The sequence below is a fragment of the Thunnus thynnus genome, chromosome 22, assembly GCF_963924715.1.
Source record: "Thunnus thynnus chromosome 22, fThuThy2.1, whole genome shotgun sequence".
In the NCBI taxonomy this organism is placed as follows: Eukaryota; Metazoa; Chordata; class Actinopteri; order Scombriformes; family Scombridae; genus Thunnus; species Thunnus thynnus.
Window position 1 is genome coordinate 23114453 of NC_089538.1, and position 15040 is coordinate 23129492.

General features: G+C 39.4%; 1 protein-coding gene across 1 annotated transcript in view; it reads left to right on the forward strand.

Annotated features, from left to right (window-relative positions):
- The first annotated feature begins 2311 nt into the window (after positions 1–2311).
- Positions 2312–15040, forward strand: part of LOC137174522 (endophilin-A1-like) — a 36456-nt gene continuing 23727 nt past the window's right edge. The window contains exon 1 of the mRNA XM_067579872.1: positions 2312–2569. Coding sequence (XP_067435973.1) covers positions 2525–2569 — 45 coding nt within the window. The 5' untranslated portion in view covers positions 2312–2524. The remainder of the gene's footprint in view (positions 2570–15040) is intronic.

A 15040-nucleotide genomic window follows, 5' to 3' on the forward strand; every position in this document is an offset into this window, starting at 1 on the left:
AATCTTTAGGAAAACAAAGATGTAAAAATGCCTTTAAATTATGAAAACAACTGGAAATGTAGATTCTATGGTATTCCCCTTTTTCTCTTGAATTGCATTATATGCATTGTATTTTTATATTGCGTTAGGTTATTAAATTTGTTCATGTATTCATTTTTGTTGCATCTTTTTTATAGTTTACTTGTGCTTGAGTGATTTCCTGTATGTTTGTCACACAGATTGATGCTTGTGTGTTGAAATGTTTGGTTAATAGTTAACTGGTTAATAAGTTTTTTTAAAAACTTGGAAACTGGAAAACTGAGACATGAGATTAATACATAAAGAGAGCTGTGGTTGTTTGACTTTCAGTGCAGCAAAAGCTCAAAAAGAGCAAATTAACATCATCTTTACTCTGAACAAGTTAAGCATCTGGTTGATTGTATCAACCAAAAAATTTCGTTTTTTTTATTTTTTAAATGTCATCAATATAAATCGCTGTAAGCTGGCAGAAAAAAAGTCTTTGTGGGTTGTTATTAAAGAAATATGCTCTAAAATATGTGATGGTACAATTTTACATGGTTACATTGCACAAGTTTTGTGCAATGTAACCATGTAAAATTGCACTTTTATCCTCCGTATTGCCATTATAAAGTGATATTATTCTGTAATGTCTCCAGTGTGAATGTACTTGGACAAAAGTTTTCTATTGTTCAAATGATTTTTTTTCCCTATCTGGATGAAATCTCCCATTTCCCAGCTGTAAGTGAATGCACCATTAGCCCCCTCCTGAGCTGTCCATGGTGCTGAAACACTGAAACCCCTCGATGTCTCTCATTCATCATTCAGATGTTGTTTCGTCTCGTGCGGTCACATTTACGATCACGTGATCTGATTAATATTGTTATTATTCTTCTATTATAGCAGCACGAGCACAATAAATTATCTCGTGCTCAAGGGGCGACGCGGGGAGGCTCGTGGGGGGCGGAGGGCAGCGTGATAACGTCAGAGAAATCGTGACGCTCCCTCTCTGTCGCTCTGTCACCGAAGATCGTTTGTGTTGGAAAGATGGAGGCTTCAACCAACTACTAAAAACACTAAAAGTCCCGCATTCAAAATCTTACTTCAATAAAAACACAGACGTATTAACAATTAAATGTACATAAAGTATCAGAAGTAAAAGTGTTTATTCTGCAGTAAAACGTCCCATGTGACTGGTTTATTATTACTAATCACATTATTAGATTATTAATACTGATGCATTAATGTATATGCAACATTGCAGTGTTACGATAAATCTAAGGGAAAGAAAAGAAGAAAGTTCTGGTGGATTAATTGTAATTTTTTGTGAAATATTGGATGATGTCTTTCGGTGTAAAATTGTTCACACTGAGGTTTTTTTCTGTAAGGGGTCACAAGCTAATGTCAGTAGTGCAAGAAGTATTCAGATCTTTTACTTTAGTAAAAGTACATAAGTATTATGAGCTTAATGTAGTTAAAGTATTACAGTAAAAGTACATAAGTATTATGAGCTTGATGTAGTTAAAGTATTGCAGTAAAAGTAGTGGTTTGGTCCCTCTGACTGATATATTATTATATATGACATCATTAGATTATTAATAGTGAAGCATCAGTGTTAGAGCAGCATGTTACTGTTGAAGCTGCTGGAGGTGGAGCTAGTTTACACTACTTTATATACAGTTAGCTAGTTTAGTCCAGTGGTTCCCAACCTAGGGGTCGGGCCCCTCCAAAGGGTCAGCAGATAATCTGAGGGGTGGTGAGATGATTAATGGGAGAGGAAAGAAGAAAAAACAAAGTTCTGATACACAAATCTGTTTTCAGTTTTTGGACTTTTTCTCTAATCTTTGATTTGTGGTGAAATATTGGATCATTTGAACATTTATTGAAATGAAAGCATGTGAGAAATTTAGAGGGAAAAATCACTATTTGGTGGAGCTGTTAACAACTCATAGACATGTGAAATGTGACCCCGACTACACACTGCTTTTTGTAAGACGTCAAAAGACAAAAAGGTTGGAAACCACTGGTTTCATCTTTAACAATGTGTTGTATTTTAAAAGCTTGTTATATTATCCATTGTGTCAAATCTTCATCTGAAAAGTAACTAAAGCTGTTAAATAAATGTAGTGGAGTAGAAAGTATAAAGTAGCCTGGATGTTTCCCACACTTGTTTACCATTTGGGTGATCCATCTTTTACAATAGACGATCTCTCTCTCTCTCTCTCTCTCTCTCTCTCTCTCTCTCTCTCTCTCTCTCTCTCTCTCTCTCTCTCTCTCTCTCTCTCTCTCTCTCAGACTGAAAATAGATCCAGCTGGGTTTGGTCTGGCAATCATCGGCTTCTGATTACAGTGAAAATATTCCACCCTAATAAAAGGACAATATATTGACGTCTGGGCAGCGTTAACCGCAGGATTTACCGCCGCTCGGTCCTAATTACTCTCAAGAGCCTTCATAGGCTGTTTTGAAAAAAAAAAGAAAAAAGAAAAAATCTTATATTTCTATTTTAATTTCTCCGCAGCCGAAGTGATGTCTGTGGCGGGGTTGAAAAAGCAGTTCCATAAAGCCACTCAGGTAAGAAGAGACGTCTGTTTGTTTCTGCGATCACAGCACGTTTAATGTTAACAGTCACGCTTTTCTGATAATATCATAAAATAATAAGCAACTGTGATGTGAACACGGTTATTCCTGTTGTCCAGTGGGCACTAATATCACAAAATATCGTTAAAATGTGCATTAAATTCTGCTTTTTTTGGCTTGGTATTCGCATTTGAGAATATTTACGTTCCCATTATAAATATATCTGTTTGTCACGATAAAAATGCGTGTTTTTACATTTTAAAAACGCACATTGCGCAGAAATGACGCTTGATATTGGTTCCTCAACATGAAGTGGATTAATGGGTGATATATTGAATGATTTCTCGCGGTGTTTTGGTGGGTGGGCAGCAGCAGCAGCAGGGTTTACCCCCCTGTAACACAGACGGTGGGATGTAATATTACGTAACACAAGACGAGCTGAGGCCGTCTGTGATTGGCTGTTGCTGCACGCAACAGGGAATTCCCTCCATCCTCCTTTTACATCCGTCCAACTTCCTTTCATCCCTCCATCATCCCTTCGTTTCCTCTTTATGTTGCCTCTTAACATCCCTCCATCTTCTCTCTTTCTCTTTACATCCCTCCATCATCCGTCTGTCTTTTCATCCATCCGTTATTCTTAAAACCATCTTCCTTTTTCCTTCTTCTCCCTCTGTAGTCATCCCTCCATCCTCCTTTACATCCCTCTGTCCATTTTTACATGTCTATCCTCATTCTGCACCTCCTTCCACCCCTCCATCATCCCTTCATCTTCTTTACTTCCCCTTATGATGCCTTTAAACATCCCTCCATCATCTTCTCTTCATCTGCCATTTTCTTTCTTTCTCCCTGTAGTCATCCTTTCATCATGTATCCCTTCATCATCCCTCTATCGTTCCTGTCATTCCTCTAAATACTCCTTCATCCATCTATCATCGTTTCTTAACCTTCGTCCCTCCCTCCACCTTTCTTCTCTCCAGTATTCATCCATCCATTCTAACTTCCTTTTACATCCCTCCATCATGTCTTCATCTCTTCTCTCTCCTTTGCTTTTTCATCCATCCTTCATTCTTCTAACCGCTCCCTCCCTTTACATCTGTCATCATCCCTTCATCTTCCTGTCATCTCTCATTTTCATTTGCATCCCCTCATCAATCCTTCAATCAATCCTCCATCTTTCTTTTTCCTTCAAATTATGCCTCGTTGTCGCTCCAAACATCCTTCTAATTGTCTCTTAATCCCTCCATCATTCCTTCCTCCTTTTTTCACCCCTTAATGGCACCTCCGTCTCTCAATTTTTCTTGTCATCCCTCCACTCCTTCCTTATCTATCCATCCTTTCTATTCTCCACTAGCTATGTCTGTCTTCCCTCCATCATGTTTCTATCTCCTCCGTCCTTTTACGTTTTCAGTCATCCCTTCATCATCCTCCTATCTTCATTTACATTTATCATCCCTCCTCTATCATCATCTACACATCCTTTCATCATCCCCTTTTTCATCTTGTTCAACATCCCTCCTCGTCTATATTCCTTTACATCCCTCTGTTAACTTTCTAAATATCCTTCCATCCTTCATCTCTCCATCACACATCCTCCCATTCCTCCGTCATTCCCCGTCTCCCTTCGTCCTTACATCACTCCTTCACATCCTCCTTTACACCAACCTGTTATTGTTCCTGTCATCCCTTCATCTTCCTTTACTTCCTCTAAACATCCCTCCATCATTAAAACCCCACATTATTTATCATGAAATTGTTCAGCTAATAATAACAACAGTTAATCTGCTGATTATTTTCTTGATTCATTGTTTTGTCTACAAAATGTCTATAAAATAGTGAAAATGCTTGTTATAAATTAATTTAAACTCAAGGTGATGTCTTCAAATATCTTCCTTTATCTCATCAACTGTCTAAAGATAATCAGTTTATGATCATGTGTGACACAGAAAAGCTTCAAATCCACAAAACTGAGAAGCTACAACCAGCAATTTGTTCATTTTTGCTTTAAAAATGACATAAAACAAATATTCGAGTATCAAAATAGTCATAACAAACGTTGCAGCTCTACAGCTGATGCTTTGTGACAGTCGAGATGAAGAGAAAGAGGAAAAGCTTCAACAGATGCCGGCAGGTTTTTATGACCTTTTCAATTCAGATTAAAAGAAGCTGACGGGAGCAGAAACAAACAGAGAGATTTATTAGGAATCTCTTTGACCTGTTGACCTCTTTAATGCCGAGTCTGAATGTGACATGAAGGCAGAGACACGGATCAGACTGACGGACACCTGACGTCTCTTCACTCATCCTCCTCTTCCTCTCACTGCTGTCTGTTTTAACCCCTGAGGGTTAAGCAAAAACGCCAAATATTTCCTGGTTGCAGCATTTGAAATGTGACGATGTGTTCAGTTTGTAAGAAAAACAAGACATTTGACAGAATGATAATGGGCCTTCTGCACTGATTTCTGACATTTTATAGACAAAACAAAACAATGAATCAAGAAAATAGTCGGCAGATGAATTAATAATAAAAAAATTACTGTTATTTGCCCGCAGCCAAAAGAATCAAAGCTCAATTCAGCATTTAAAGCTTAAAACACATCATCAGTAAAGCTAAAAACAAAACCCAGGTATGGACATCATGTAATATTTGTTTGTAGAATCGGAGTTTAATGGAATATTATGTTATTAATCAATATAGCTGCATCAACAAGAAGAAATATGGACAAACAAAAACCTTTTTAAATGACTTTTTCAACCGTTTGTTTATCCTCCGTCAAGCTGTCTGAGAAACTGAGTCTAAATCAATAAAAATGTTATTTGTTTGACACATTTCAGACAGTAATCCGATCCCGAGAGCTTCACTAACTTCATTAAAAACTAAAAGAATGTGGATCAACATCAACGCGGAGAGAAGAAAAAGTGTAAAACGTTTCCTGTTTGAGAGTCTTTTGTCCCGGCTGTCTGTCATCGGGACGGATTCCTGCACTTTCGTTGCGTTCGTCAGTGATGCTCGTAAAGAGAGGTGATGATGTTTATTGATCCCTGAGGTGGAAAGTGGGTCACTGCAGCAGAACAGAACAGGAAATAAAAATAAAAAAAGTAGCAGCAGCTGAGACGGAGAGAGAGAGTCCTGAACGCTCAGACGGCTCCAGAGGATGTCATGATCTGTGAAACGTCCTCTTTACTGGAACGTGTCTCCTAAAGCAGTGAGACTCGTTATTCATTATGTAACATAATCCATCCAAAACAGACATATAAGGCTGCTGTTGAATCATATTTGGATGATAGATTATATTTTTTCAGCGATTTAATTCAGATATTGGAAAGACATTTCACTTGTTCCTCGGTTTCAGTTTATTGTGCGAAAACCATCATTATTTATTAACTTCATACAAAGTTCAGTAAACAGAAGATAAAGTAAATCAATATTTGATGTGAGCAGATTTGTCTTTAAACCAGCAGCAGTTCTCCTCGGTTCAGTGTTTCAGGTACTTGGCAGGTCGGTTGTTCCTGCATCTTGGAAGAAGTTGCCACAGTTCTTCTGTGGATTTCGGCGTCTCTCTGTCTCTTCATGTTAATCTCAGACTGACTCCATGATGTTGAGATCCAGCCTGGTCGCCACAATAAAACGTTGGCGTTGTACGTTTCTGCAAAACCACAGATTCGTTGAATCTCTACATTTCAACACGTGTAATATGTATCATATCAACATTTCTAAAGTGACGTAGTTCACATGAGATCTATATGAACTGAATCTTATTATGAGGAGGAGGAGGGGTCTGTGGATGGTTAGGAAGTTTGTTGGAAGAAAGTTGGAAATCAGCAGAGAGCGGTTTGACCCTAACCCTGGCCCTAACCCTAACCCTAACCCTAACCCTGGCCCTGGCCCTGGCCCTAACCCTGACCCTAACCCTAACCCTGGCCCTAACCCTAAGCCTGGCCCTGACCCTAACCCTAACCCTGGCCCTAACCCTAACCCTAACCCTGGCCCTGACCCTAACCCTAACCCTGGCCCTGACCCTAACCCTGGCCCTGACCCTGACCCTAACCCTAACCCTAACCCTAACCCTGACCCTAACCCTAACCCTGACCCTAACCCTAACCCTAACCCTGACCCTAACCCTAACCCTAACCCTGGCCCCAACCCTAACCCTAACCCTGGCCCTAACCCTAACTCATGCTCTTTCCTTGACCCTAAACAAGTGTTTTTTGTGTCTAAACCTAACCAGACCTTAACCACAGTGTTGTCATATCATAAAACATCAATATTCAACTGATAACGGCCGACACTGAAATGTAGATATCCAACATATCTGTGGTTTGCAGAAACGTACAATGCATTGTATTCTGGCGATCGGGTTGTGAGATCAGAGACCATCTACTGCAGGACTCCTTGTTCTTCTTGTTGATGACGATAGTTCTTTATGACTCTGGCTGGATGTTTTGGGTCATTGTCATGCTGCATTTTGGACCAATCAGACGCCTCCCTGATGGTTTTGCTTTATGGAGAAGAATCTAAACATCTAAAATGCCTAAAACTTTTGGATAGGACTCTATATTAATGAAAAATGTAATAATTAAGATAGGAAAACTTAACTTAACCACACCTTAAGGTCTTATAAATGGGGATTTGGTCTCTAGAATATCCTCAGTAATCTTAAGCCGTCCTCTGACTCCTGGTTGATGACCTTTGAACTCTTCCTGGTGGATTCTGTGAGCGGTTTTTGTCTGGTGTTAACAGACAGCTGATTTGTTTCTGGTGTTCGCTCAGTTTTAATTGTCATCACATTTATATCTCTCAGAGCTTCTGGAGGAATTTAAAATAAACCCGTGTGGTCTGATGCGGTGTTGTCTCTCTGAGGTGAGGTGTCGACAGCGCGAGGAGGATGAGCAGGCAGGGAACGGAGGCCCAAAATAGATCTGTGAAGCAACAGTAGACGTTAGCTGAAATAAAAGGGGGCAGCACGAGACGTCAGAGACCCGTAACTCACATGTTTCTGTCACCGTGAACTGACATGAAGCTGCTTCGTCTTCTCTCTGGTGTCGATTAACCTTCGAGACGGCTGGCGCTGTGATCTGGTCGATCCACATGGTTTATTCATGACGATGCACACAATGAAAAAAAAAAAGCAAAGGGACCTACAACTGAGGGGCTGCAGGGTGGATGTTGTGTTGCAGAGGTGAGAGATAATTACAGATGATTATATGCAGCGCCAGTAAAACATAACTACAAAGCACTATAAAGTAATTGCAGGTTTAAAACTGTAATTCAGTATAAAAAATAATACACTGAAGAAAGTCACAACCCTTCAAATATAAAGGGACAGTGTGTTATTATGAAATTACGAATCATTTGTTCATTATAAGGTCAACGAAACAGTGAGTTCATGGTGGAAAAACAGGATGCTTCTGTTTAATTCCCGTGATTTTGTCCAAATTCAGACTTCATTTCCTATCAGCCACCACTCCCTCCACCTGACAAGGGATAAATGTCTTCTGTCATCCATAATTCACTAAATTGTGAAAAATTTTTGCTCTGTAAGAACTGTTTTGTGCCGTAGACAACAACATTTCCCCTCCAGATACAACCGGCTGGAGCTCGATGAAGCTGACAATTATATCACATTATAAATACAGAAACAAAAGTGACAAACAACAGTTAGTGAAAAAACAATCAGGAGCAAATGATAACAAACAAACATGTCAACAAGGAATAAAAGTGAAAGTTGACCATAAAACAGATGAAAACCCAAAATCCGTCATCCAACCTCAATATTTTCACTGATACAAACTTAACATAATAATGATGATTCACTTTCATGCAATCTCTATAGTACAAAATGTAAACAAATATAAAGAAAACGTCCATCTGGGAAAAGTCAAATCAACCATTATTGCACACAGTAAAGCTGCATTATACTAATCAATATTTTAAATCAACAATGGGTCAAATGAGCATCTGTAATGTTAAATGTGTAGCTTGTAGACAATTATCCCATGACGCTTCAGTTCCTTTCAATTCTACAGAGCTTTATAGTGAGTTTCAGCTCATTGTTTATCTGTCCGGCTGCAACTTTACTGTTTTGTTTTGCTTTTACAGCGTTGTTCTCGGTTGCAGCAGACAGCTGTTTTCAAAGAAAAAGCTGTAAAAAGCCGCTGTACACTACCTGCTCAGCACCAAACGGCAAACAGACACAGTTAGCTGAAGACTAGCTGGTGAACATAGTGGAGCATTTAGCAGCTAAAGAGCCAGATATTTCCCTCAGGGGTTGGTGGAGAACAAAAACAGAGCTAAAAGAGAGTGAATATTGGACTTACATTCACCAGGTGGACAGAAACACGACTCCAACTGAATGATAATGTTGCTCCGTAACTGCTGGATGTGAAAATAAGCTAGTAGGAATGTGAGTTCTTCAGCAATAACCATTCAATAATCTTTCCCTCCACATAAGGGAATCATAGAAAACACCACATGTACTGTAGTCTTGTGATACCAAACAGTCGGAGATCTCCACTTACTGAAGTCCGGGGGTTTCTAAATGCACGGTTAGCTGCTTGAATGGCGGCAAGAACAGCCGCTAACAAACCTACGGCTCTTACATTTTGTCAAGGACACACCTTACCAGGAAAGATGCTCTCCCTCCATTCTCCTCTGTAGTGATCTGCATGTCTCCGGCCCAATATGAAAGGCTGCCCTAAAGACTTTTGATTGGATCTACAATGCAGGTTTTTTTGGACTCTCTTGTTTCTATCTAGTTTTAACAACAAAAGCTGGGAGATTGTCCTCAGTCTGTATGAGCGAAGTGTTTACTGACCAACCTGTGAATCTACAGGTACTGGACAGCCCAGTATTTGTATCTGTATTTGAATAAAAGTGAAAAGAGGCTTAAAAATCCTATTTTTGCTTTTATTACGCTTTTAATTTTAGACAATTCAAGTGTTACAATAAGTGTTCATGAATAAACCTTATATAATCTACCTTACGAAGGAGGTCCCCACACCGGGTCTCAAACTGGAGTCTCCCAGATTATAGACAACTGTGCTGACTACTGAGCTACAACTTAACTCATCGCCTCATTGCAGACAGACCTCTAACTAACAAATATTTTTAAAAATATTTGTATGAAACAAATATTCGTAAAAAAAAAAAAAAAAACCCACTATTTGTGCTTTGCCAAATAATGTATTTGTATTTGGACACACCCCTACTGGATATGATACGGAAGACTTTTATCAAAATTTCAGTTTTAGCAGCTTTAGCAAGAACCTGGTCAGTTAATCAGGATTATCTCTGTTTAGTGAGGAGATAACGTTGCTGTGTTATCAATGACATCAGCTTTATTTAACCAGGAAGTGGTTTTTATTTGGATTTTGTTTGTTTTCAAGGAGCAGAACTTTTTGCGATCCTGTAGATCGACAGGTGTGTCGGAGAAGACCACGGGTCGACTATAGTAGGACAGAGAACTCCTGCACGGACTTCTTCACTTGCAATTAGAGAAGATTTATTGGGAACAATGTTTCAGTACACAGACGTTCATCAGGTTAACAAAACATTGTTCCCAATAAATCTTCTCTAATTGCAAGTGAGGAAGACAGTGTGCAGGAGATGACAGTCAGAGAGAGTGAGCGCTCTTTCTTTCTAATTAAGGTTTGTTGGGTTTGTGTCCTCAGGTGGGTGTTTATTGTCTGTCAGTAGTGAATCAGCCAATCAGAGGTGAGGAGGAAGCCGTGCTATGTTTGGAACATTAAAACTTGATATTAACGCCAACTAAATGGCCACAGAGACTTGAATCTAGGACACATCTCAGCATGTGTGTGTTTATACATGGATCATAAAAAGTAGAGCTGAGTGAGCGAGCGAGCGAGCGAGTGGTGGCAGCGTGAAGCCAACTGCCAAGTCAGAGTGCCCTCGACCAAGATGGCTGCTGTTGCTGCTGCCACCGCCGCAGGAAATGGGACACCCCGGTCCACCTGGCTGAATAAAACATGAGAGAGAGAGAGAGAGAGAGAGAGAGAGAGGAGAGAAAAGAGATGTTGATAGACTAGAAAGAGTCAGACTAAAGTCAAAACAGAAGAAAAATGAAAAAGAACAAAGGAAAAAAAGAGGCAAAAAGTAAGATTGTTTACCTCAACTGCAGTGAGAACCAGGCCTTTATTTCTAATTTCCTGTTTATATTTCATCATATTTTTGAAAAATGTCTCCTTGTTGATGCAAACTGAACACCTGCTGTCTTGATAATTCAGTATAATGTGCATTTCTGCAGCACCAATTCCATCAGTTCAACAACAAAGTCATGCTCTGTTGTTTTTTTTGTTTTTTTTTATACTATTTTTATTCACCAGTAACTTCTACTCAACAGTTTTTTCTATCACTGTTAAAGAATGAGTCTGGTGATTTTCTATTTTCTTCTTATTGTCAACAAATCTCATGTTTGGATCCAAACCAACAATGAACTGATCTACTAACAAGCATTGTGTGTGTATCCAAAGCCTGATATATCTTATTCCTCTGTGCAGTAGACCTCCGTTGTTGTCCAGAAGCTAGTAAAAACACGTCAATGAAAAGTTTGGTCACGTTAGTTTGTTTAAAAACGGCTCCAAAGAGCAAAAACAATGATAAGATTGTAGGATTGCAGGAATGTGGTTTTGTTTCCAGCTTTGCTAGCTTGTTGTGCTACGTGTCATAACCTCTTGACTTTCCTACATTGTACATGTCTCAAAGAACTTCAGTACAAAATCAAGAGGTTGTGATATGTAACACAACAAGATAGTGAAACTCTGTTAACGGACTACAGAACTGTACACAGAACTACTCTCTAGAGACTGAAAACGTGATGCTGTTATTAGTCTTTGGAGCTGTTTCTAAACAAACTAATGTGACCAAACTCTTCATAATGAAGGAACATGTCACCCTAGGGCAGTGGTGTGGCTCATTGATGTGTTTTGAATAGTTTTTGGACAACGACAGAGGTCTATGACACAGAGGAATAAGATATATCAGGCTTTGAGTACACTAATGTGTCAGTAGTGTAACAGACTACAATTTCAAATTCAGCGTTACAGTTACTTTTCAATCATAGTTACTAATCCCAGTTACTTTTACACATGAAGGGACATTTGTGGGGGGGGGGGGGGGTTGCTGTCTTACCGGGATTAATGGTGTTTGCCTAACGAGGAGAAATGTGACTCGCTGTAATTCCATAGTTGTCTTATTCACATGTTGTGTGTTGTTAGCTGACTTGCTAATGTTCGCCTCAGGTACGACTACATTCAGGAGTCACCTGACGCTAGTTTAGTTCAGAGTTGGAGGGAGTGGGAATCGTGCAGCTGAGGTCGGGGCTTCTGTTTGCTGTCACTGCTTGTTAAACCGCAAACGTCTCATTTTCTATTTCTGCATGTGTCAGATATAAAGGATGCAGCGTGTGGGTGTGGAGGATTTTGAGTTGTTTAGGCTGCCAGTTTACAGAGAGGTTTTTATGATGATTTTTATGTCAGTAGTTGTAAGCAGCTGCCTCAGGATGTTTCTGCAGGTCTGTCCAGTATCATCTTGCGTTGCTGCTGACAGTGTAACATACGGTAGGCTGTAATATACTCTCCTCTAATATCTCTGTGACTGTCATGCGACCGCCTCTTATATTAGTCACAGAGTGCTTTGCTTCAGAAAGATGGTTTTTTTAGCATCACTTAAGCATAACTTCATGTCAAAGCGTTCCTTCTTTATTTCTGTCACAGTACAGCTCTGCTCTGATGGATTAATATTTTCTAATTGTTTCAGCTCCTCTAATACGACTACTGACGCCGATAAATGTGTCTGCTGGTTTCTGACAGCAGGACTTGAAGCTCTGCAGTGTTTTTTTTCTCTCTTTGAGATTATTTTTGTGAATTAAACAGAGCGGAACACATCTTCTTTTATGGACATTTTAGGGCTGTTGATGATGCTAATAGAGACAGAGCGCAACACGTCAAATACAATCAGCGCCATAATATGCAACCAGGGGCTGAAATGCTAACAAAATGCCTGTAGCTAGCTAAAAACATTAGATTTCAGCATGTCTAAGGATTATTTCAGCACTCTATGTCTACCAGAGAGGAAAAGGCAGTTATAGCATGTGCAATACATGAGGCATCACATCTACAGTAGAGATAACACAACTGTATAGCAAACCTCCACCACATAACAGGCTGGCATCACACTTTTCACAGCTGATATGGCGACTACAGCTTGTAAACAAGAGTCGAGGAAATTACACACGCAGACATGCAATCATTTCCCATTCAGACTCTTTTTACAAACATTTCAGCTGAATGCAGGTTACTACTCTGTGATTTACACTTCTATTACAAACACTACATACCTTTCAATTAATTCTGTTTTTACTTTTATGCGTGTTCTCTGTGACCAGCAGTGTGTCCAGGTATATGTGTCATGTTTATGGAGGTTTTTGAGCTGCAGGTCAGATCTCTCACCACAGCACACAGTCCTGTAACGTTATGCAGTCCTCTTAAAGGCTCAGTTTTTCAGTTTGGCAGCTTATAAAAACTTCATTCTGGGTTCTTTACCCTGTTGGTTGTGCACCCAACTACACAGCAGCTTTTAGGTATTTTTCTGTTGTTTGCTAGCAGACAGAAGTGACAAGGAGGCACCTTCACTCAGTACAAAGTCAATGGAGAGTGATGAATTGTTTTCCCCTCCGAGGTAGACGGGACTTAATTGCACTCTATGATGAAATCTCGGGAAGGTTCACCTCCTCATGAGCCGGTGACGTTCATCAGGCTGAAACGAGTGATTTATGGTAAGTTTGTGCAGTTAAGAGAGTTTATTGAATCCGACTTGAAAAAGGCTTAGAGTTTTAGGAGAAGAATAACAAAATGTCCAAAGAGAGGGAAACAAAAAGATGTCAAATTTGAATCGGATTTACTAGCAATGACAGGAAAGGAGCTCAAATAATGAATAAAGTATGACTGATAGATAATGTATCAATAATCAAATCAAAAAACATGATATTAACATGTCAGAATTGCTTTATTTTATGCGAATAAATAGAAGAAGCAAAGGATCTAAAACAGTATGTTTCTCTGTTGCTTCCTCATTGAACACGCCTCCATTCAGAAGACAGTGTTGTCGTGGAAACCACACACACGTGTGAAGAGAAAGCGGGCATGACGCACACACACACACACACACACACATACTGGCAGTGCTGCTATCTGGTTGGCTCACTCAATAATTGATCGCCCTTGAGGGCATCACACGTGACGGAGAAGCAGAGAAAGGGAGACCCGAGTGTGTGTGCGCTCGTTTTTCTATCTTTGTGAGGACCCATATCAGTTAAAAACCATCATTGTGAGGACATAGCCGGATCCAAGCTACTTTAAAGGGCGGTTTGAGGGTTCAGACTTGGTTTTAAGGTTCAGGTTGGAATTAGGTTTAGAGGCTAGTAAACGCATTATGTCAGTGGGGGTCCTCACAAGTACATAAAGACAAACCTGTGTGTGTGACAGTGAAAAAGAGAGAGTGCTGCATTTCCTTCCTGGCTGTTATTTATTTTCCTCCTCACTCATCTGTGACCACAGTCTTGGGTTTCAGTGGTGTATTAATCACATTTACTGTCTCAGTGCCCTTAACCTTTTGACCTCTGACCTCCTCACTATGGGATGCTTGTAATGTCGATGATGAAAGTTCCGCCGATGTGCATCAAGACAATTCATCTCCTCCTTTTGAAAGCAATGAAAACTGTGAGATTGTAGTTTCTGTTCACTGAAGAGGAGCTGCTCCTGGAGGCTGAAATATTATGTTGAATGTAACTGTAACATACTGTATCATAATTATAGCTAGACAGATATATCAGCTGATATTAGCTTTTTGCAGATAAATAGATAGATAGAAAGATACTTTATTTATCCCAAAGGGAAAATAAAATGCCACAGCAGCCACCCGACATAAATCAAAGCAAAATACAAAAACAAAGAACTAAAAAAGGTAAAAGAAACCAATGCAATTAAAGGCTAAAATATATATATTCAGATATAAAATATGAAAATACTATGAATACAACAGATTTGATGGATAATGTAATAGAATCAAAAAATCATGTGAGTATTAGCCGGTAAGAAAAAACTTTGAAATGTAAAAATCCAGCTGAAATCAAACTGCTTTTTTTTTATACTACAGTAACATATCTGCTCTGTAAATCATCTGTCCTGTGTCATGTTTTAATATATATTTAATACTTATTTAATACATATTTGTTTCCATACAGCAAATCAAATCTTCATAAAGTGATAACGTGACGCTCTCGGCAGAGCAGACGGTCACACTGAGCCTGATTGCATCCTGCTACACAACACAAGAGCCACAGACTCTGAACAACAACCCACATTAGCTTCCTTCTAAAGTCTCCTTATCTAACTTATAAACATGAACACACGTCTTGTCCTGCAGCTTAGCTTGTTGGATTAGCCACTAAA